Source organism: Argiope bruennichi, chromosome 8, assembly GCF_947563725.1.
Source record: "Argiope bruennichi chromosome 8, qqArgBrue1.1, whole genome shotgun sequence".
NCBI classification, from domain to species: Eukaryota; Metazoa; Arthropoda; class Arachnida; order Araneae; family Araneidae; genus Argiope; species Argiope bruennichi.
In genome coordinates this window covers 63433407-63455964 of record NC_079158.1, presented here as the reverse complement: position 1 = coordinate 63455964, position 22558 = coordinate 63433407, and the positions used below count along the sequence as shown (strand labels likewise).

The following is a 22558-nucleotide window of genomic DNA, read 5'->3' as shown; positions in this document are numbered from 1 at the left end:
TAAGAAAATATTTTAGAATGAAGTTACGATAGGCTAAATTAAGATAAAGTTTTGGAAATTAATTTGGATTAAATTAAGAGTTTAAAATATCATTACACATATATATATATATTTCATTTGTCTAGTCCGTATATGAAAAAGTAAAACACCAAGATTAGTAATATTTAATATATTTTATTTCATTTAACTATTCAAAATAAAGTTTACCGAAAGTTTTTAAAATGTGCAAGATAGTTGAATCCTCTTCAGTCGAAGTGGACTCGAGTGTGAACAAGCGGAATGGAAAAGAAACGGGTTCTTTTATTTATTCAGTTTTCCAATCGTAATCAGATGTTGAGAAACCGGTCGTTTAACTTCAGAAACGGTTTGTGTACTCAACGTCAATCAAGAAGCCGCTCTAGCACATAGAATTGAAATCAGCTCTATGCTCTAGCGCATGGGGGAAAAATAAGGAGCTGTTATCGCAGGCAATATTTCTTCCAACTTTCTAACATACTCCACGTGCAACTACTGAAACGGGTAATAACACTGCGGAAAATCTCAGCTATGTTACTGACGCTTATTTCTGTGCTTTTGTTAACTGGGTTTTTGTACTTTCTGTACTTTTTCTTCACGAAAGTTGATGGCGATTTAACATTATTTTATTATGATCATCGGAATGATATTAAAAGTAAGTGAAATGATATATATTTTTTTTTATTTCTACTACATTTTAGTAAATTTAGTATTATCCTTTTAATTATACTATTTAAAATATTGGTAAATCATTTCAATTCCGTCTATTCTAATTTTGAATAGTTCTTCGATTTCTAGGCTCTTATGAAATATAGAAATAATATTTTAAATAGCAATATAAAAATTATGACGTATTCTAGGAAGCCTTCTTGGAATTGTGTCGAAAGAAATATAGTGAGAATCAAAAGAAAGTAAACTACCATGATTGATTTAGAAAATGTTTTATTTCAAATATATTATTGACTTATAAAATAAAATAAATATATACAATTATTAAACAACTTGTAAACTTTTAATTAAGTCAAAATGCAAAAAGAAATAACTCAACTAAAACAGAAAAACATCACATTTCATGCGTCAAAATAAATAAATAAATAAACAGAGAACATTGATACCGACAAAAACAATAAAAGTTGCAATATTAATATTTTGTTTGCAGTCCTTTAGATTTTATCACTACCTTTAATAGTCTATACATAGATGCGTCAAGATTTATTTATTCATTTTTATTTTATTTATTTATTTATTTTTATTTATTTATTCATTGTTATTTCGGGTGGAATTTTTAGCCATTCATTTATGACAATTTGTTTCAACTTTTCCTAATTAGAAATGGTTCTTTGGTGTACATTTTTCTCATGATATGCCAATATATTTTTAATGAAGTTTAGCTCTGGTGACTGAGGAGGATGGTTCGAAGTCTTCGCAACACGATAGAGTAACTATTCTTTCACAATCTTTGATATGTGTTTGGGATTGTTATCATGTTAAAAAATCCAGTTTTATGATAATCCCTTGAATTTTTTTTATCATTTTGATTTCAGTGAAAATCTACAGAATATATGAGGCATTTGTATGTATTTTTTTGTTAAATTATAAAATTTAGGAAAAATTTAATCGTTTATCAAAATGTAAAAATGAGGTAAATGGATGCACACATGGTGTACAGTCAAACCGGTTAAAGGTTTCAAGCAATGTTTTCATTGCAAATTTCGTGATATGTAATATAATATTTAGTGCTTTGGTTTTATCGGTAAGAACAAATTCTTGAAATATATGAAGTAAAAATTATTTTTACTTTTTAATTGTTTTGTTTTCACCTTCCGTTTCGGAAATAAAGCTACCTTTGTTGACCACTAATTCATTCAAAACTTGAGGTGGTTGTAGATTGTGTGTAATTTTGGTATCAAATTATAAAATCTTAGAATGATTTAATTTTAGCTTATAAGTTTAAGAATCAATGCACAATCACAATGATTGGTGTTATGAAAATAGATGGAAACGATAAATTAAAAGTAATGGAAAATCAGATGTAAATTTCTGTATTTGTCTAATTTATTAATTCATAAATTAGCGCAGCTAATAACTAAAAAATATTAAACTTGGAATAAGCAGCAACTTGTGATCAGTTTTAATTAATATTTCCAATCTAAGACAAAAATATGTGGTGAGATGGCTGGGGCCAATAGTCACGATTATTGAATTATAAATATTTAATTTATATAAAAGATTTTACAGATTTGAGTTATGATTTGAGATAAAAATAAAGTAAAATGATTAGAGAATAAAAATACAGTTCGTCATCGTCATTAATATTAAGTTCTTTCCAAAAGCCGTCTGCTCTTCGTCGCTGATATCCAACTCCCTAACTCTCATCAAGTCCGTCTGGTTTGGTTTGGTTTAGTTATATTAACGTCCCGTTTGAAGCAACACTTGGGCTATTTTTGGACGGAACTCGTAATTTTGAACTGCGGTCAGATGACGAGGACGATACCTGAGTTGGAACCAGCCCCTTTCCATACCATACCACACCAGAGGGAGGACGTTTGGTCAGGACGGATTTAACGTGTAACAGACCCTCTTATACGACGGTTTTTCGGTGGAATCGGGTCTCGAACCTGAAATCCTCCAGTTCCGAAGCCGAGACCTTACCACCAGGCCTTCGATATGTCAGTGGCGTAGATGAGCAGGAACAGTTCTATAATCAGGATTTCAGCCTGGTACCATAATAACATTTAGAAGCTTATTATTAGAGTTGCAATCAAAGATAATTAGTTTTTTTTTTCTGAAAACAGATTCCCTTTTGCCAGCAACTAATATGAATATGAAAATTTTAATAGCTCTATTATTCATTTTAAATTTTCCATCCTACCTCCTCTTCTTTTTCTTTTCCTAAACATGGCAAAGTTGCATATTCCAGAGAAATTATATTAATATAACGTCAGTTCATGCTAGCATGGCACACATCAAATGTGCAGCCAGAATTAAATCTAGAAATCTTGTAAAAACTTTGGAAGAAGAAAGACTGATATTACGGCTCTGTTGTCTAGTCCCCAAATTCAAGTAAATCTTATTCCATGACAATTAATAGATAAAAGTCCTCTTAAGACGGCCACTTGCTAAGTAGTTTCATTGTCACATAACTACCCGGACTCTCATTTGCTATGTCCAAAGATTACGAACTTCGCTTTCACATACTCCGTGAGACCTCCTTGAGTTGAAAAAATGCCTTTTTGGAAAATGGAGTGCAGAATGTTTGTCTGTCTGACAAAGATAAAGACACTTTCAGCTTGACGGATGAAATTTGGTATAAATTTATACTGCATTTGATAGCTGATTTATACTGCATTTGTAGATTTCTATCAAATTTTGAGCAAAATCCGCTTAGAGGTAGTGCGTCTGTCCGGCTATTCGAATGTAAGTTAAGACGATAAGTACAAAACGAAGAGATCTAGACAAAAAAAAAAATGTAGGTAGAATTAACACCTGTTAAATTTTGAGCCAAATCCAACATGGAGACGATTATCTGGCGGGCTTTTAGAAATACATAAACACGATAACTCAAAAAAGGAATTATTTAAATATATGATATTTGATATGGAATTTTGCGACAAACATTCGACAAGTCTAAAGCAGCTCCTGCAGTTTACCAACAGCTTTTTGCACATCATCGAGAAATATACAAAAATTTCATTCCAGTGTTCACAGATGGTTCAAAATGCTCTTCTTATACTTCATTTGCTTGCGTTTTTGTCAATTCCATAATCTCATTCGAACTTCATCCATTATGTTCGATTTTTCCAGCAGATATTTTTGCTATCCTTTATGCATTATCACAAATTTCTAATGGTCCCCCCGACAATTATATTATCTATTCAGACACGCTGAGGTTTTTAGAGTCCTTAATATCACTTCATCGCTTCAGCCATGTATTAACTTTTAAAATTCGTGAATTACACGATAATCTTACATGCAAAGGCTATTCACTCCTATTTTGCTGTGTTCCGTCACATGTATGTATACCGGGCAATGAATTGGCTGACGAAGCAGCGAAATCGGCTACCAGCCTTTTAAATGACCCTGTTCCTTTTAACGACATCAAGAGATACATAAAAACAATTCTAAATCTGGAATGGCAATTAGAATGGGACAGAAAAGATGTAAATAAGCTTCATTCTATTAAATATTCCATCGAAGTTTGGCCCAGTTTACCTAGCAGAAAATTGGATACAATTATTACTCGCTTAAGAATTGGCCGTATGAGACTTACACATAAACATTTGTTGTTGGGGGAGCCCGCCCCTCGATGTGCCTTTTGACAGTTCGACACATTCTTATAGAGTGCCCACGTTTTAATTCTCAACGAGTTCAATATTTTCATTCGCCTCAATTTGTTTTAAAAGACATTCTTAACAAAGTTCCTCATCCTCATCTTTTTACCTTTTTAAAAATGAGTGGATTCTTCTATTTTATATGAGTATTGTTCATTCTCTTTTAATGCTTCAAATATTTACAACAGTTTTTTTTCCCCTCTAGAATAGAGTATTTGTAAAAGCAATCTTCGGTTTTGAATAACCTTTTAAAATGTGACCATGCACCTTTTTTAATAAACCATATGTTTACATATACCTTATGGTTGGCGCTGCATAATTAGAAATGATTTTAGCGCCAGTAAACTCCATCATACTCAAATCAAACGCGATTAAAAGTGCAGTTTTCTGTTAAATTGATATTTAAATCGGTTGAGAAAAACGCATCTAAAACACAAATTTGCTTTTGGGATACTATTAACCACATGCCACTAATTAATCGCCAAGCAACTCGCCAAAGGTGACACGATAGATTGAGTAAAAAGACTGACTTCACATCAAAGGCTGATATTCCGTAGCTATTGTGCATTAATCTTTGTTAAGTCGTTCTCGGAATAACAACTTTATTGCCAGAAAGTTTAAGGAACACGACTCTCACGGATTCAGATTGAAGCAATGCTTGATATTGCATGGAAATGACTTTGCTGTAAGAAACTGAGCCATTAAGCTCACAAAGGAACAATCAAGAACCTAATTACTTTTGGGAGTACGGAATATTAAAACGGAAGCATATTCGATCATTATAGTTTGAATACAACTGCAAGCTTGTCAAAATTTCATTAATTCATAAACAACTAGAAAAGTTACAAAATCATTCCTGGTATCTTTCATTCAGAAACAATTAAGTACGTTCTGATTATGCTCAAATGAGCACCGATATTAACTTTCCATCCGAATCTAGTAAACAGGTGCTTGCAAAATAATTCCTTCTGAATTACTACGATATAGAGTTTATCTTATCATTTTCTGCAAAGTACTTGAGACATGACATTTTTAAAGATAAAGTCTGATAGTGATTTAAATTTCTCTCGGAAGCCATTTCATTTATCTAGGCTACTTACTGTCTCTCGAAATGAAGCGAATTTGATAAGATTGGAGTAGCAGAAAGCGATGAAAGCGCGTATGCCGCACAAAAGAAATATTTTGTGTTGGGTTTAACAAATTTTTATTGAAATCTTTTTTTTTCCTCTAAAATAAAAATCTTTCTCTATATAATTTCTGTTTTATATATTTTTTCCTGACGTTATTCCTATCGAGCATTTAACCCACCATCACAGCTGGTATCATTTTGCCTGTTTTTATAAAATGTTCATTCAAAACGATAAAACGTTGGCGTCTGACTAAAAATATTTCTGTACTATTTATTATTATTTTTAATTATATACTTTATTATATACTCTAGTGTTTTATATTCATATTACATTTCCTCCACAATCAGAATCTTGACCATTTACAGAAAGAAAAATATTAGTAAATCGAAAAAAATGCAATTTTTTCAGAAGCCATTTTACTTTATATTCTTATATAAATATACCAACGCCTACTGCAGCAAGCATTATATTCTAATAAGTGACGCAGTGTGTGTGTGAGAGAGGGGGTGGGGGGAGAGACGAGTTAATTGAAATACAATTTTTGTAAGTATTTGCCTAATGATTTAAATTTCACCAATGCAGAGATACATGTGAAAAGAATTCAAAAACATTTTCCCATTAGGCAATTGGTACGAAGTAAATAAAACCAGCAAAAAAGAAAAGACCTCATTTAATATCTTTCAAATGACTCCTCATGATTTTTTCTCAAAAAATCCATTAGAAAAATCTATTCTTAGCAGAAAATCATTATTTACAGGAATAGCAGTAAATTAGCTGAAAATCCGAAATTTAATTTCAATGAAGTTACACAATTTAATATCATTAACATTAGAAAGTCTATAATGGGTAGCCTATTATATCTGTAGACCAGAGCCTTAATTATATTCTTCATGTTGAGCTGTGACAGAAGAAATATAGTAGACCGGTTGAAATAACATAACCGGTATTAAACATAATTATTAAAAAAAATTTAAGATCAAATCGACATGGTGAGATTTTAAACACAGTTAGCATAGAAGACTTTATTAATATTACTGAATAACCCTTTCAATAAATTAATAGTGATCAATATAAAATCTTTTATAAAAAAATATACGATAATGTAGTTTCTCATCAATGAAGTGTCATTTGAAAAAGGAATTTGAAGATACTTTGAAATTACTTTATTTGCAAAATTGATTAGCTACCACAATCACAACACAATTTTAATAACGATAATTCTAAAGACATTCATTCTGTTTTATATCCGTTTAAATAAACCTCTAATGTACATAGCACAAAAACTGCTCTTATTCCTATTTTTGAATGGCAGGAATCAAATGTTTACATACCTCTGTACAGACATTACAGAGTGCTTCCTTGAATGTTTTTAAGGTTGCACTTAATTAAGCGCTTTGCTCAGGTAATTTATGGAGTATCAAAATATTATTGGAAATGCTCGGAATAAGATTCGCCGTGTCATCAAAAACTCCTAATATAACAAAAGATAACAGTCGTCAGATGGGTAATTCATTACGACGTGCCTATAGAAATTGATACTCATGTCTTCCAAGATTATTATCTCATAAAAATGGCGGTTTTTTTTGTGCATGATTTGAAAATTAAAAAAAAAACTTAAAACTAATGATATTAATTTCGATTCTGTACATTTTTTATATTTTTTAAAGTTTAATTTGATGTACAATCTGTGAGTCTGGGAGAATTGCACACTTAATTGGTGCTTTTTTATTTTGTTTTCTTTTTTGGAGAGGTTGCAGTTTCAGGAGCCAAGACTTGAGAGAGAGTTGGTGATTTTGAAATTTGTGCCAAGCAATGGACGATTGTCCACTTTCTCCAAAATTTTCTGTTTTTTAATTCGCATACGTATGTTAATTTACTCGAATTCTATCAATAAATTGTAGTAGATATTTGGTTAAATTCAGAGACTACTAGTATTTTATAATTCGTTTGATTAAAGCTACACCAGCAATAACATATGCTAAAATGTTTACATAAATTCACTTTCAAAATGAATTTTTTTGAAGCAAAAAAATATTATTTTATCACTTGAATTCCATTTTTGTTTTATGAAGTAATCGAGTGTAGCAAGCGTGTAGTATATTTGTTTCTAATAACTTCATTATAATTTTCTGTATCAAAAATAGAGATTTACGATCCACCAGTCAGACTCATCATTGTAAATGAAGAGGTTTAATGAAATACAATTTACTGACATTTCTTCAAAGCAATTATATTCATCTAATCATGATCCAAAATTAAATATCGGTTCAATACTAAAATAACCTTTGCGTAGTTTCAAACAGGACAAAAAAAAAAAAAAAATAAACATAAATCATAGCAGTTATATTGCATTCAGTTAGTTGAAACCATAAATATGAACATTTCAGGGCACTTAAGAGGAAAAGTCATATGGATCACAGGTGCTTCGAGTGGTCTTGGAGAGTACCTCGCTTATGAACTGGCTCATCATGGCAGTAAGCTCATTCTTTCGGGTACGAGTGAAGAAAGACTGAATAAAGTAAGGACAAAATGTATAGGTAAGTGTTATAAAAAACGTCAATATTCAAATACTTATAACTGCTTAATCAGTGAATTAATTTTATTGAGTATTCAAAGACAACTTTTAAGCGATCATAAGTGGCTTGTGGCAATCTCGGTTCCACGGCCGTAGGGTTACCTGATGGATATCCAGTTCCATTGAAAGTATGACAGATATACGGACATAGTACATACAAAATCTTTCAGGAGTCATATTCTATTTCTTCTGTGATAGTATGGAAGTTTGGATCAGGATTGCCATATAGGTATTGCTATCATCATCTTGACCATGCCTCGATGTTATAAAATCCGTTCAATATCTTATTGCTTCAAAGTCGAACTTTAAATAACTAAATAGAATTATTTGATTCTTTTGTCGGATCAACCATATTTGCCGTATCGGCGAAGTGCCCATGCAAATGATGCTAAGACAGCTAATTGATTTTGTCAGAATCGCTTTGACACTAATACAAAAAAGATGCTTGAATGGTTCTTTGCTAAAGGAAGAGCTCTCTGATTTATGTTAAAAGATAATACTTTATGAATTTCATAAAATAAAGAATTAATTCATTGCAGTTCAATGGTTATTTCTGCCTTCAGCTGGCAAAATGCTATAGTCACATATACTTGAGAAGAACTGACTGACATAAAGTTTTATTTTGCTACAATGTTATGATTAAAGATGTCAGGAAAAATAACTTAAAACTATTTTACTGAAGCAAAGATGCTGCCAATATTATTTAAGATATTTCTCTTTCTTTTCTAAATATTTGCTAAAAGCGAAAAACTCAATTTTATGTGAAAATATTTTATATACAATAATAATATTTCGCCATATGAACACTGATTTAATATGCTATACTTCCAACTCGTTCTTTGTGATGAAATTCCAAAGCGGGCAGATAATCGGTCTGAGATTGCTCTTAGCAGGAACAATCTCAACCTAAGAATTGTATGATCGCAGATTTAATATGAGATTGCATTGAATATCCGTCGTATCTCTGGGTATGACGCAATGCCATAGCGAGGGCAAGTGGGCTCGGGTTACAATAGCTTAAACAGTAAAATTGATTCTTCTATATTCCAAAGTAGCTCAGAAGACAGTATCATTTTTTCGACAAATTAGCATATTTAGCTTTAGAAAATGGCATAACCTTATTTACGTTTAGTCTTCTATAATTCTGACTGAAACCTGGAGCATCTACACTCTCATTTTCACTTTCCACTGTAACTGCCTTGGGCTCCATGTCGATTGTTAAAGGTTTTCTTTTCTGTAGTGTAAAAACCCACACTGTTATTGCTGGACTATGTGCCACCCATGTTGATAAAAAAAAATTCAAAAATACTATGCCTCCCCCCCAAATAGCTTTGTTGTAGTTTTAAAATGGAGTGTTAACCTAATTAAACAATACTCCAAGCTCTTATTGTACAATTTTTTTAATCTAATGTAGTTCTTTTTGATTTGTACACTCAAATGTAAGTTTTAAATGCTTCTGAAAGTACACATAAAGAACAAATGCTTATATTTATTTATTTTATTTTAATGTGAGCTTATATTCTGCTATTAAAGTATCATTCCGTTCCTGTTATGTGCTTTCATTGCACTGACATTATAATGAATAATTACTATATTGATTATCTATGAAGTCTAAATAATATTTGGATGGTGATTTGAGTTTATTTCAGTAACTGACTTTTCAGTATCTTCATAATTTTAAAAAAGTGTCGGAGTTTTATTTGGCGAAGTATGGCCGAAACTAGTTCTTGTGCTCAAAAATTTTATGAATCAATCAATGAATCATTTTAAAAAAATTAATATCAGCTGTGATTTCCTTTTTATCATAGAGATCGGTCTTTCGGAGGATGATGTCTTCGTCCTTCCATTCAACATGACAGACTTCGATGCGCACGAGGAATGCTTTAGAAAAGTGCTTCAGAAATTTCATAAGGTAATGGCAATTTGTCATTATAGTAACCTTTAAAATATATGTGAATCTTTTAGTGTTTTTATAATGAATGATTTTTTTTTTATTTAGTTAGACGTCCTTGTTAACAATGCCGGAAGATCGCAACGGGCCTCTTTCGCTGAAATCGATGTTAAAGTGGACAAAGAGTTATTCGAAATAAATGTCTTCGCAACCTTGAATTTAACTCGTAAAGTGCTACCTCATTTCCTCGAAAACCATAGAGGACATTTTGTGGTAACCAGCAGTTGCGTTGGCAAAATGGGTGAGTTGTTGTTACAGTTTAAATCTATTTGATATTGGTTGCAATTGGAAGTGAAATCTCAACTTACATTTGATGTAGTAAAATATGAAGTTTAACTTGCTTTTAAATAAAGCTCTAAAAAGTTTTTGAATTTTTTGAAATTATACAATTTAACAATTTATCTGCCTCTTCTTAGTTAATTAGATGCGGGTTTCAGAGTGGGAAACTTTTCATTAATCATAATTTCCTTTTCTTGTTATTAGAATACAAGATTTAACAGATAATACTGAGATATATTTTTTAAGAGGCCATTTTTTTTATTAGAATGATTTTTACTTTCAAAATTGAATTTTCAAAAAGTGTCAAATTGTCTTTTTCCTCTAGTCCAATTTTACTAAATTTAAATTATATAATTTAAATATTATATTCATTATAATATATATATATATATATATATAATCTCATAAAAATAATTTTGTAAAGAAAATATCATTTGTATGTGGATGCTTTTATATTTCCTAGTTACATATCTTTAATAATATTATGACCCTTTCTTACAAAGATAATTCACGCTATTGGCAATGACAATATTAACCAAACAATACTATTATCCTTATACCACCTAGAAAAGCGAATATCTATTTATTGAATTGAACAGAATCACGTCTATTAAGGGAATAAAGATATGAAGTAATTCAGGAAAAAATGCATTGAAGAACCAAAACATATATTATCTAAAGTCTAGCCAATTCATTTTCAGCCCACTCAATAGCGTCACAAAGTACCGAATTGGAATTTACGAATTTCTGGAGAGAAGGCGTATTAAATGCTCTCGCGATTCGGTAATAAGATTAATTATAATAAATTATCCATTAAGTGTATAAGTTACAGTCAATGTAATAATCAGTTATTATTAATAATATTTGGTCAATGTAATAAATCGACTAATTACTTTTACCAATTATTAATAATAACTGATTAATTACATTAACCATCACATGCATACCAATATGGGAAATACTGAAAATTACTGAGATTTCTTCCCTCTTCGACTCTTTTTTTCGAAAATCGTACAGTAAATTTTGGAAAAGACGAAAGGGAAATTGGACAGCTAAAGTTGAGGGAGGGAGTATATAATTTCTCATTTCAAAATGAAGTGGCATCCGAAAATGTTTGTAAGTTAAGATTACGAGAAATCCAATAGCAAGTAAATAAATATCTCGAGATGAAATCAGGGCATAACATCCCTATCAACTTCAGTTCAGTGGAACGTTTTGAGGTACCCTGTACATGTTAAGAGTGGTTTTGTAGGAAGTGAAATCCTGAAGAGAACATGTCAAAGTCAAATGATGCTTTAAGAGTGTATCTGTGTTTTAGTATTAAATCTGGGCAGTAATGTTCTCGCAAAAACATGTTCTGCATGCTACCGAAAAACATTATGAAGAGTGTATAGTACGAAAATAATTCAACAGCATGAGTTGAAAGCTGCCAAGACAATCTGAGGGCTATGCGGTCATCCATAATCATGGAAGCTCTATTGAAGGAAGAAATACTGTGTAATCTACATTAAATGTGCAAGGTATTTAAACAAGGGCCTGGAATATTGGAAGTAGTATTTAATTTATACCTTTTATAACCTCGAAAAGATATAAAAGTTCATTAAGTAGACATCTTATGAGTTGAATGGACGAAGTTAACTTCAGTTTCTCACCATTAACACTTCATTGCTATTCTTTGAATTTTTGTTGGCCGTTGTTTGCTTATGCAAAAGTTGGATAGTTAATGAGCATAGCAGCCAGTCACAATAATCCCTTTTATAAGCCTAAGTTCTGTGGCAACGGGGTGATTGGCTGTAATTAAAAAAAATCACTTCATTGCTGTCTCGCAATAAGAAACAAGATTCTTAGATGAAATATTAGCATGTGACTAGAAATGGATGTTATGCAATAACCACAAAAGAAAACATAATCCCAGTTATGTAGCATATGCCACCAAACAAAACTACTACACCCAACACTTTAACAGAAGGTACTACACAATATTTGCTGATCAGCGATGGTTTCCTACAGGGATGGTCTCCTATGGTTATGCCATAGAATGGCATAACCATACTAAAGTGTGCTTAATTTAGTTGCAAGGGGGCCACAGCTACATTTAGTAGGAAGCAATAATCACTAGTCAACAGAAAAGGGGAGATCCTTCTTCCAATGTCAAACATGCGGCAAAAGTAACCAAAGAGGTGATTGTCGCATGTGATTGGGAAGTTCCCTCATACTTCTTGCTCCCCTTTTGGTCCATCTGATGGAACAAGCAAGATATAATAAGCTTGTTACTGCTTGGGAGCATGCAATTCAAGCTACTGAATTATTTTACTGAATAAAATAGATTCACATGAAACTACTAAATCGTTATTCCTCACCAACTACAAATACATATTTCTTTGATTACCTGGTAATACAGTAGACTCCCGATTATCCGCGCCTGCCGCACTAAGTTTTGTTTTTTGTTTTTTGTTTTTTGCTTCCAAGCGAAGAGAAAATGCTTCCAAAGCAAGAAGCAAACACAAATGACTGATTTCTTCAAAAAGGTGCAGTTTTACAGTTATGCTTTTGTAATTACATAATACATTACAGTATTAAAACAGTACATATGTATTAATTTTTCTGTGTATCCTTGACGCCTCTCGTAAGTACAAAGCACTTTTCTGTTTTCATTTACAAAATGCATTTTAGGTTAGTTTTGAGTGATATACTAAAATATTAAGCCTTAGTTAAACATTTCCTGCTGTTTATTTTACGTTTTATTGTACATAAAACGATTTTTCAAAGTTGGAATGACTGTTTTCTCTTTTGCTATATCCGTTTTTAGCTTTTTTTCGGATTATCCTCGATTTTTGTTATCCGCGCGGCCGCGCCACCCAATTCCGCGGATAATCGGGAGTGTACTGTACTAGGCAAAACATGTTACTTCGTTAGAAAAAGTTTTTCTTATTCTTCAATCTAAACTTTCAAACCATAGAATTGTTGTCAATTTTTTGGATCTGTTTTTTTTCAGGTGCAGCATCTTCAGCTTCTTACACAGCTTCAAAGCATGCTCTTCATGGTTACTTCGAAACTCTTAGAACGGAAATGACTGGAAAAAATATTGATGTAACAATTCTTTGCCCTGGTCCAATATTCTCACGCTTTTTAGAAAACGCTTTCACTGGAACTCCAGGAAAGGTAGCGCAGGCATTTTTATGTAAATTAAATATATTTTCGTGAAAAATATTTGTAAATATCACTATCGTTTAACCATTTGCGATGGCGAGAAATTCACAAATGTTAAAATAGTCTACTGTAATAAGCCACACAAAGTATCCGATACAACCTTATAGAAATCGCAAAGACTTAGGTCGAAAATTAATTCATTTAGAAAATATAAGACTGTGCTGCGACAAGCAATCTCATTCGATGGGTCGTGAACATCATTTTCAATTTTGTAACAATTGTCTGCTGATGTATGTAGCGTGTCGATGGTGATTCTGTAACAAAAGCATCTAGATGTGCATGTCATACCTTTCCATCGCAAGTAGTTAACATTACTTTCAATGAATTCATAGATTTTTTAGAAAAACATGTTATTCTATTATATGCACATTTATTATAATGGATGTTAAACGAAGAACTAGAAGCAAGGTGAAGGATAATTTCATGTTACGTCTCGTATTATATACTAGCCGCCTATGGCGACTAGATAGTTCGCCGAGATAATTGGTCGCTAAAATTTTCAATTAAATATTTTTATGTAACTTGATCTTAATAGTTTCATTAACAAAATATTTTTAAGCATCAAAATCTTGATAAATATATAATTCATAGTATTTTAGAAGCCTTGTGCCGCTCTGTTAATTTATTATACATTTTCCTTATTTTGTTTGAGCTCCTCTAAAATTCATAAAAAATAAATATACTCTGCTGTTTCTCGCCTTTTGACAATTCTATTTAATTTCAAACAAAGCAGTATAAAATGACATTTTCTTCATGTTTATAGTGTATTTAAAATATGAACTTAAATCTTTTACATATGTGAACAATCTTTTACAAATATTTAAATACATTAACACTCTTTTACAAATATTTAAATACATTAACAATCTTTAACAAATATTTATTTTTTAAATCTTTTACTTTATATGAACTTAAATCTTCTACTTTCTGAGACTCTTCTTAGAATTAAATAAATTTGCCAATAATGAGTTGGGCTACAGTGGCCTGATGCTAAGGTCTCGGCTTGGAAACTGGAGGGTTTCAGGTTCAAGACACAATTCCACAGAAGAACCGTCGTGTAAGTGGGTCTGGTGGACATTAAATCTGTTGAGGCCAAACGCCCTTCCGCTGGTGTGGTGTGGAAGTTTGGAGAGAGGGTGCCAACTCAGGTGTCGTCCTCGTCATCTGACCGCGGTTCAAAATTACGAGGTCCGTGCCAAAATAGCCCTAGAGTTGCTATTACCTAACGTTAATATAACTGAACTGAACTGCCAATCATTAGTTATGTTAAGGAAAGAAGTTTAATTTTCACTCTTTTGCATATTTTGTTAATTTTTTTTTATTAATATAAATAATAATATTATCGAGTAAAGAAAAGAAAACATATGCAATTTTAAAAGTGACTTTTATCAATATGTTTTTCCAGAATTTATATGCTTTTGTATAATCGTTCATAATACATGTAATATTCTTTCAAAATTCTCATGCATCTTTGTATTATTGATAAAAAATATGTTTGAAACATTTTTTAATGATTGGTATAAAATATCGAAAAAAATTTATTCAGTAAAAAAATGACCATCGCCGAAAAAATAATTTTTTGAATTTTAAAATGAACAAAAATTATTTTTGCACTGCAACATTTTCGGAAGTTATCTAGGAGAAACGACAAACTTTTGCACAATTTTTAATTAAAATTTGAAAAAAAAGTGCTCTTAAGTGCTCTCCTCCATAGTATATTTGAGTCAAGTTCGATAGTTTTAGGTCAAGAGATCTGACTTGTAGAAACACAGACATACTTCTCAAATACATATGATCTTTATCGTAAGTAAAGATTTTAGTCCTAAAATAAGTTTTTTTGATGTTCTGTTATCTTTATGATCTCAAAGTTCTTTTTTTATTGCTTTGAAAGAAAAAGAAACAACTTGATAAAAATAAATATTTTTTCATATCTTGCGTTTTTGATTTCGAAAAAGAATTTACTCCATGACCCTTTTTAAGCAAATTATCAAACAAATTTAAAACTCAAATGATATCATTATTCATTAATATGTCTATATGTTTGAAATTAAATAATGATCATCTATAAAAAATTACTATCCTGTAAATAGGATTTTTAGATATTAATTATTATCTTTAAAAAATCACTTTCCTATTTTTGTTCTTTGATTTGACATACCATGAAAACGATATGTATTTATTTTTCTTTAAATAGCCGATTTCTATTTTTTTTAAATTTCATCTTATGATTTAATTATCTTTTGTATTTTTATCTTTGTATTTTTGGTAAATATTCATTATCCTTAAACAGAAGACCAAAAATGATTTTAATTTAAAAAGAAACTTTTTAGCTTTCTAAAATACACTATGGTTTCAGTACATCGGAATTCACACAATCTTTAAAACAATTTCTGTCTTTTAATAAGAATCCTATCACATTTTAGAAAAATATTTTACTCTTCTTTTTCCTATGGTGGGCCTTCCTATTGTAAATTAATGTAAAATGTTCAGGGTGATTAACTTGTGTGTGTGTGTGTGTGTGTGTGTGTGTGTGTGTGTGTGTGTGTGTGTGTGTGTGTGTGTGTGTGTGTGTGTGTGTGTGTGTGTGTGTGTGTGTGTGTGTGTGTGTGTGTGTGTGTTCGCTCGCTCTTTTGCACGCAAAAAAAAAGAAAAAAAAAGAATAAAATTTATTTGAAGGGCATAAACTTTATATAATTTTAAAGAATTTAAATTCAATAAACATTTATTGTGGCCATCTTATTAAGACAGAATTTGTTTAACTCTTTCATAAAAGACAACGTCGCTTTTAATATCTGAAAGTAAATATTACTAAATTCTCGGATGAAATGAAACACCCGTTTCGCCTATTTGGAAGATTATTAGGTCAAAATGGACCAGTGGATTTTTAATCCAATAAATAGCCTTTTTTTCCCCATATATTTTTGTAGTATAAAAAAGTTGCATTATTTAACAAAATTATGACAGAAAATATTTGTTAAGTTTTGCTTTTATTACTAATCCTTATGGATGAATATTGTTAATGTTATATTCAAGAAAGATTAATTCTACTGAAATGAAAAATTTTCAATGTTAAAAATAACTAATTTCTTGTGAATAGCTGTGCTATTATTTATGGTGGAGATTTCTAATTTACGTAGCCTTAATTCGTTTGTGTATTTGTCTAAATTAAAGTGACAAAATAAATTTCTGAATATAAAATAATAATTTTTTTATTATAAGGCTGTCGATGTACGAAATGCCAAATAAGTCGTTTGCTGGTATTTAAATTTTTATTGTATATATTAATTATTGAAGCTTCTAAGTTTAAAATTTTTCTTTGTTGCTTCTATTTACGATTCTCTTTTCCTTGCTTTATCGGAATTTTTAAAAGAATAAAAATAAACTTACACAAAAGTCTTTGATAAATATTTATTTTTAGAAATTCGGACAATCAACAGACCCAAAAGATAGAAGGATGCCTACTGATCGTTGTGGTCGACTTATGGCCGTAGCCATAGCACATAGGTTGGATGAAGTCTGGATATGCCAACAACCAAATCTTACATTATTTTATCTAGCACAGTATACCCCAACATTTTTTAGAAAGTAAGTGAAATATCTAAAATAATTATTTCATAAAGAAAAGGTAATTGTTCTTCCGAAAGTGACTTATAACACCTTTTCGATTTCAAAATTCATAATGCTATGTATATTTTTTAAATTTTATCTGCTAAAATTGAAATTCAGATTTTCTTTGTAATACCATTTTGATAAAGAAAATAAAGGAATAACATATTTACTTTTTATTTTTCATGTTTTATGTAATGAATAATATTATTGGGATTTTATGAATATTAATTTTTAATCCTTTTTAATGAAGTTTCAAAAATTTTCAGAATGGTTTCCAAAGATTTTTTTTTTTTGAAATTGTATATGTTGTATGTGCATTTAAATGTTGTTTTTAGTATTTCATACTTAATTTATGTGCAGGGTTAGCAAGAAATGAGTTACCTACTTCAGAAGGTTCTAAAATGCGTTCTATTGGTCCAAATAAGATAAAATTTGAACAACAGATTATTCAGATAATGCGCTTTACATTTATTAATTTAAAAAATTTATCACAAAAATTCGCCAATAGATGGCAGTGTAACACAAATGACATTTATTTTCATATATTGAAAATGTGAAACATAATTTGCGTTACAGCCCATGTCTGTCATCAATTTTCTTTGGATAAAAAGAAGGCGGATTCTGAAGGAACATTAGTTTCTTCTCTGTTCGTCATGCCTACGTTGCATGAAAAAGCGCTACTGGTGAAATTGTTCAACCAGAACCAACAAAGCTCGTTGCAGCTCTGAAGGAATTTCGTCGAATGAGCAGATACGAAGAAGTCCAATATCTCCAGCTGCCCTACATAAGATGATGCAGAAATTTGAAAAAAAAAACTGGGTAACTTGGCATTCTTCCAGGTAAAGGACTGAAAAAAAAAGCCCTTCTTCCAGCGTCGAAAATGTTGCAACCGCGCTCGTTGAAGCCAGCAGTCAGGCGCCTCATAATAGTGTGTTTGCCAGTTATTTCAAGTGTTCTGGATATGTATAAAAAATCATATGGTAGATTTTGCATTTTTATTCATAAAACATTAAGTCTGTGCACCTGTTGCAGGACGAGGACTTAGAGGTCAGTAAAACTTTTGCACTTCAGTTCCTCGCTCGAATGGTGGTTGACAGAACTTGGTCATGGAACATTCTGTGGAGTGATGAGGCCTACTTTTGCCTCAATGGGCAAGTTAACAGCCACAACTGTCAAATTTAAGCAGAGGAAAATTCTCACGTTATCCAAGAACAACCCTTACATCCTGAAAAAGTGACAGTATGGTGTGTTTTACAGCTACCTCTGTCATTGGATCGTATTTCTTTGAAGAGATAACTTCAAATGGAATCAAAACCTGTTCCGTCATAGGACAATGGTACCATGCTATGCTGAGGAATTTTGTTATCATAATTCTTCTACAACGTGGATGCCTTCAAGACATCATTTTCATGCAGGATGGTGCACCATCTCATATTGATCGTCGTGTAAAGCGATTGTTAATACAGTATTTCACAGAAGCACGAGTTATCAGCTGTCATTTCCCAATAGCATGGCATCCTCCCTCACCGGACACACCCCCTTGTGACTTTTGGCTGTGGGGTTATTTGAAGGACAATGTCTACCATCAAAAGCCACCATCTCTATCAGTTCTGAAGGACAAAATTCGGCGCCATATTCTTAATATTCAGGAAAAATCACTTTGGTCATCTATAGAAAATATGGTTCTCCGATTAGAGCATATTGTTGAAAATGAAGGAGGACATATTGAGCAATTTTAATTTTACTTTATTTAGCAATTATAAACCATATTAAATGGCTTTATATGTATTAAAATGCCACCTAACGGTGAATTTTTGTACTATTTTTTTTATTTTATTTAACAAATGTAAAGAGCATTATCTCAATAATTTGTGGTTCAAATTTTATCTCATTTGGATCAATAGAATCATTTTAGAGCCCTCTGAAGTGTGTAACTTATTTCTTGCTAACCCTGTATTTTCCTCCTACTCTTCCCATTAAAAGTTATCTACTATTATATTCACTTTTTCGTTAGACATTTTAGAGATAAATATTCTCCAACAATTCGAAATTTCTCAGTATTTAATTCTTTTATTTATTGAATAAAATTTTAAGGACATATATTTGAAATCCTTTCCATTCGCTTGTACTGAACAAATACATACATTCGAAAAAGTATTTTAAATGTTGTAGTACTTTTATTTGAACAGAAAAAGTCAAATAAATGGTATATTTTGAGAGCAACTTGATACTGCAATCACTTAAACAGGCACTCATATATAAAATTTTAACCATTTCTAAATATTTTTAATATTTTTAAAAAATAATATTTAGTAATAATTAATATTATATTTCGGCAACAATTATGTTCCATTCCGAAATAAAAGAAGCAACTGACTGAATAAAATGCAGAGGCTTGCAATTTCATTATATAGAAAATGAAATTAAAAACATTTTAAGAATGTCAATAAAAATTCAATAAAGTGTGAATATGCATGACGCATTTCATTTCAGGACTTCTAATGAAAATAGAAGAAAATTGCCATTCCAGATAGGAAAAATAATTTAAAAACAAACAAAGCATTTATTGATGATACAAGAATTTAATAAACACTTTAGCTTTTAAATCTTGGGAAAGAAGAAAGAAATATGAATTTTTGCGATCCGCTTCTTGGATTCTAAAAACGCACTTTTATTTTCAATTACAGCCAGTCACCTCGTTATCACAGAACTAAATTTAATAAACAGTGATTATTGTGACTGGCTGTTATGCTCATCAACTACCCAACTTTTAAGGACAATAAGAGGACAACGGCCAACAAAAGTTCAAATAATCTTCAAACTTATTGATAAAAGGCTAGAAATCTTTCCCATCATTTTTAATGATTTTAAATTTTTAAGGTATTATAATATTTTGTTAAAATTATCACTATCCATAATGAGTCTTCCTCTAATTTCACTGAGTTCAATATATTCTTTTATGTAGTTCTGTTTCCCCACAATCTACAAATGCACCTGAGGTCAAATCCACTATTAAATCTGATATGCCTGAAATAAATCATATCAGCTATCTGATAAATTACGATTTCAACAGTGCTACATTGACTTTTTCTGTACAATTCGATCATGCTAAATTATATGACGAATTTTACTAGTTACATTAGATCAATAATACTTAACGTCTTGTCGTATTTCAATATTTGACTTGAGTTCATAATTGTGGATCAAACATGCATTTTAAAGACTGATTCTTCGGTAAATTCCCAAACTAGTATATATTATGAATGTGGGTTTCCAATTATCCCTTTAAACTAAGAAAACAGTCACAGAATTGGCGGGGAGTTTTATGGCAGGGGTGTCTAGGGGATTTTAGGGTTTACGAGTTCAGAAACTATCCTTTCATAAAGATCACAAATTAAAAAATACAAGTAAAGGATGCGGAGTCATTTCTAAATTTAAACAAACATTTATTTAATATAAAAAGGGAAAGATTTACAAGGGGCAAATATTTACAAAGAGTTAGAAATGGGTCGAATACATAGAGATACAATTCCAAGTAAACTAGATCGTTCTCAATAGGATAGACATGCTGTAAGTTATTTGGGGAATACTTTAGAAAGAAAAGAGTTAAAATAGTTAATTACCTATCCCTATAGGAGTTTGATTTTATGAGCAAAGTGACGCGCACAGTGCTAAAGCATGTTATCAGCTCAGAAGTTAGTCTGCCTCTGGTTTCGACGGAAACGTCGCGGTCTGTTATCAACACCACAGATGGCGCTGTTCAGGAAAGTTGAGGCTGTACTTATAATAACGTCTGTCTCATGAAAAAACGATCCAGTTTTTACAATTAACCAAAATAATATTTAGTTACTGAAAATCCTACATAAAATGATTTGTTATCATAATTTCATTTCTAACATAAATATATCTTGTGTTTGACTCTTCTTGTGACGTCAATGTATTAAATTTGAGTTCATTTGTCTATAATAAGTGCAAAATTGCATTAAGCAAATGATCAAGGTTACTTTCACAAGATATGTTTAATTTCTAATTCATTGTTGCTTCATATTTAGAATTTTTCCAAATGCGCAAAATATTTTGTAGTAAGTGTTTGTTGGTAAAATATTGTGAGCATTTATTTATTTATTTTTCATTGCTTTGATGAGCAACTGCACTCGTTTGAACCAAATTTTGTGTAATATTAGTCGAGATAAACCAGACTGATTCGATACATTTAGTGCCCACTCTAATCTTGGTTCAGCAGCTAATTTCTAAATAGTTGGAGATTGATTATATTTTAAAATACCTTAAAAAAGGGCGATTGATTTTCATGATTTATTTTAGTAGCAGAATAATCTTGAGTAAAATTGTAATGAGTGAAGAAAATTTTATAACAAAAAATTAGGATCGTAATTTTATCAAGAGTCCGTTTATCGACTCAAACAACATACAAGATCATTTTTTTTAGTCATTTAGAACATATTTTCACTTTGAAATATATATCCTATTCCTAAAGGGTGAAAATAGCTATTAGATCATGATTTTTTAAACACCCTATCTAATACAACATTCTAATTTTTACATGGAAAAAGAACATGACTTATAAAATCCCCAAGCTCCTAGATTTTAGAAGAAACAATAGAGCTATTATTTATTTTCCTTCTATACATTCTGTGATTTTAACCCTTTCCAGAAGTTATCGGGAAAAGATTATGACTTCCTTCAAATTCTAAATTCTGATCAGTGTAGTATGCCGACATGAAGAATTTGCCTGGAGTGGTGAATAATTCTTTAGCAAGATTTCATTCGTCTGAAGATGAATCTGTTTTCATATTCTATTAAAATATGCTTATTTCATTATTCGAATATATTAATAAAATACATGTGTTGCAAAAAAAAAAAAAAAAAATATGTTGACTGCTAATGTATAATTTTGTTGACGATTATTATTTTACTATCCTTTGAAACTTTTCTGCTTTGAGAGAAAAACCGTCAGACTAACTTTTCATTAGAATTATTTGAAAATGTTTGTTCCAACTTAAATAAATAAAAAAAAAACATTTCACTGCATTTTGTTTTTTGTAGGATAGTAATTGGAAAGTTCTATACTCCCGAACGAGCAGAAAAAATAAGAGAAGGAAGATGGTGAAACCATTTTTACAATTTTAAAATTTTATTTTGTTTTATGTTACAATTTGTAAAAATCATTTAACAATAAAGCATATAAAAATGTCTCAAATTGTGTTATTCTTTTTACCAACACTAATTTTCCTTCTATTATTAATAGTATATTAATTTTTCTGAAAGACATTTTATTGTTATGTTCGTAAAATATGTTTTACGAACAGTAAAACACATTTTTAAAAAATTTATTTATTTTAAAACACATTTTACTTTAAATCAATGTTTACTAATCTGATTTTGATTATTAATCATTTTGTATTTTCTCTGCGCCTTTGGCTCCTTCCTATTATTTAAC

General features: G+C 30.7%; 1 protein-coding gene across 1 annotated transcript; it reads left to right on the top strand.

Moving 5' to 3' along the window:
- The first annotated feature begins 390 nt into the window (after positions 1-390).
- Positions 391-22318, top strand: LOC129981920 (dehydrogenase/reductase SDR family member 7-like). Its single transcript, XM_056092976.1, has 7 exons — positions 391-670; positions 7864-8013; positions 9860-9963; positions 10051-10243; positions 13277-13443; positions 16910-17076; positions 22165-22318. The coding sequence occupies exons 1-7, from the start codon at positions 547-549 to the stop codon at positions 22226-22228; spliced, it is 969 nt and encodes a 322-aa protein (XP_055948951.1). The 5' UTR covers positions 391-546; the 3' UTR covers positions 22229-22318.
- Positions 22319-22558: the final 240 nt, after the last annotated feature.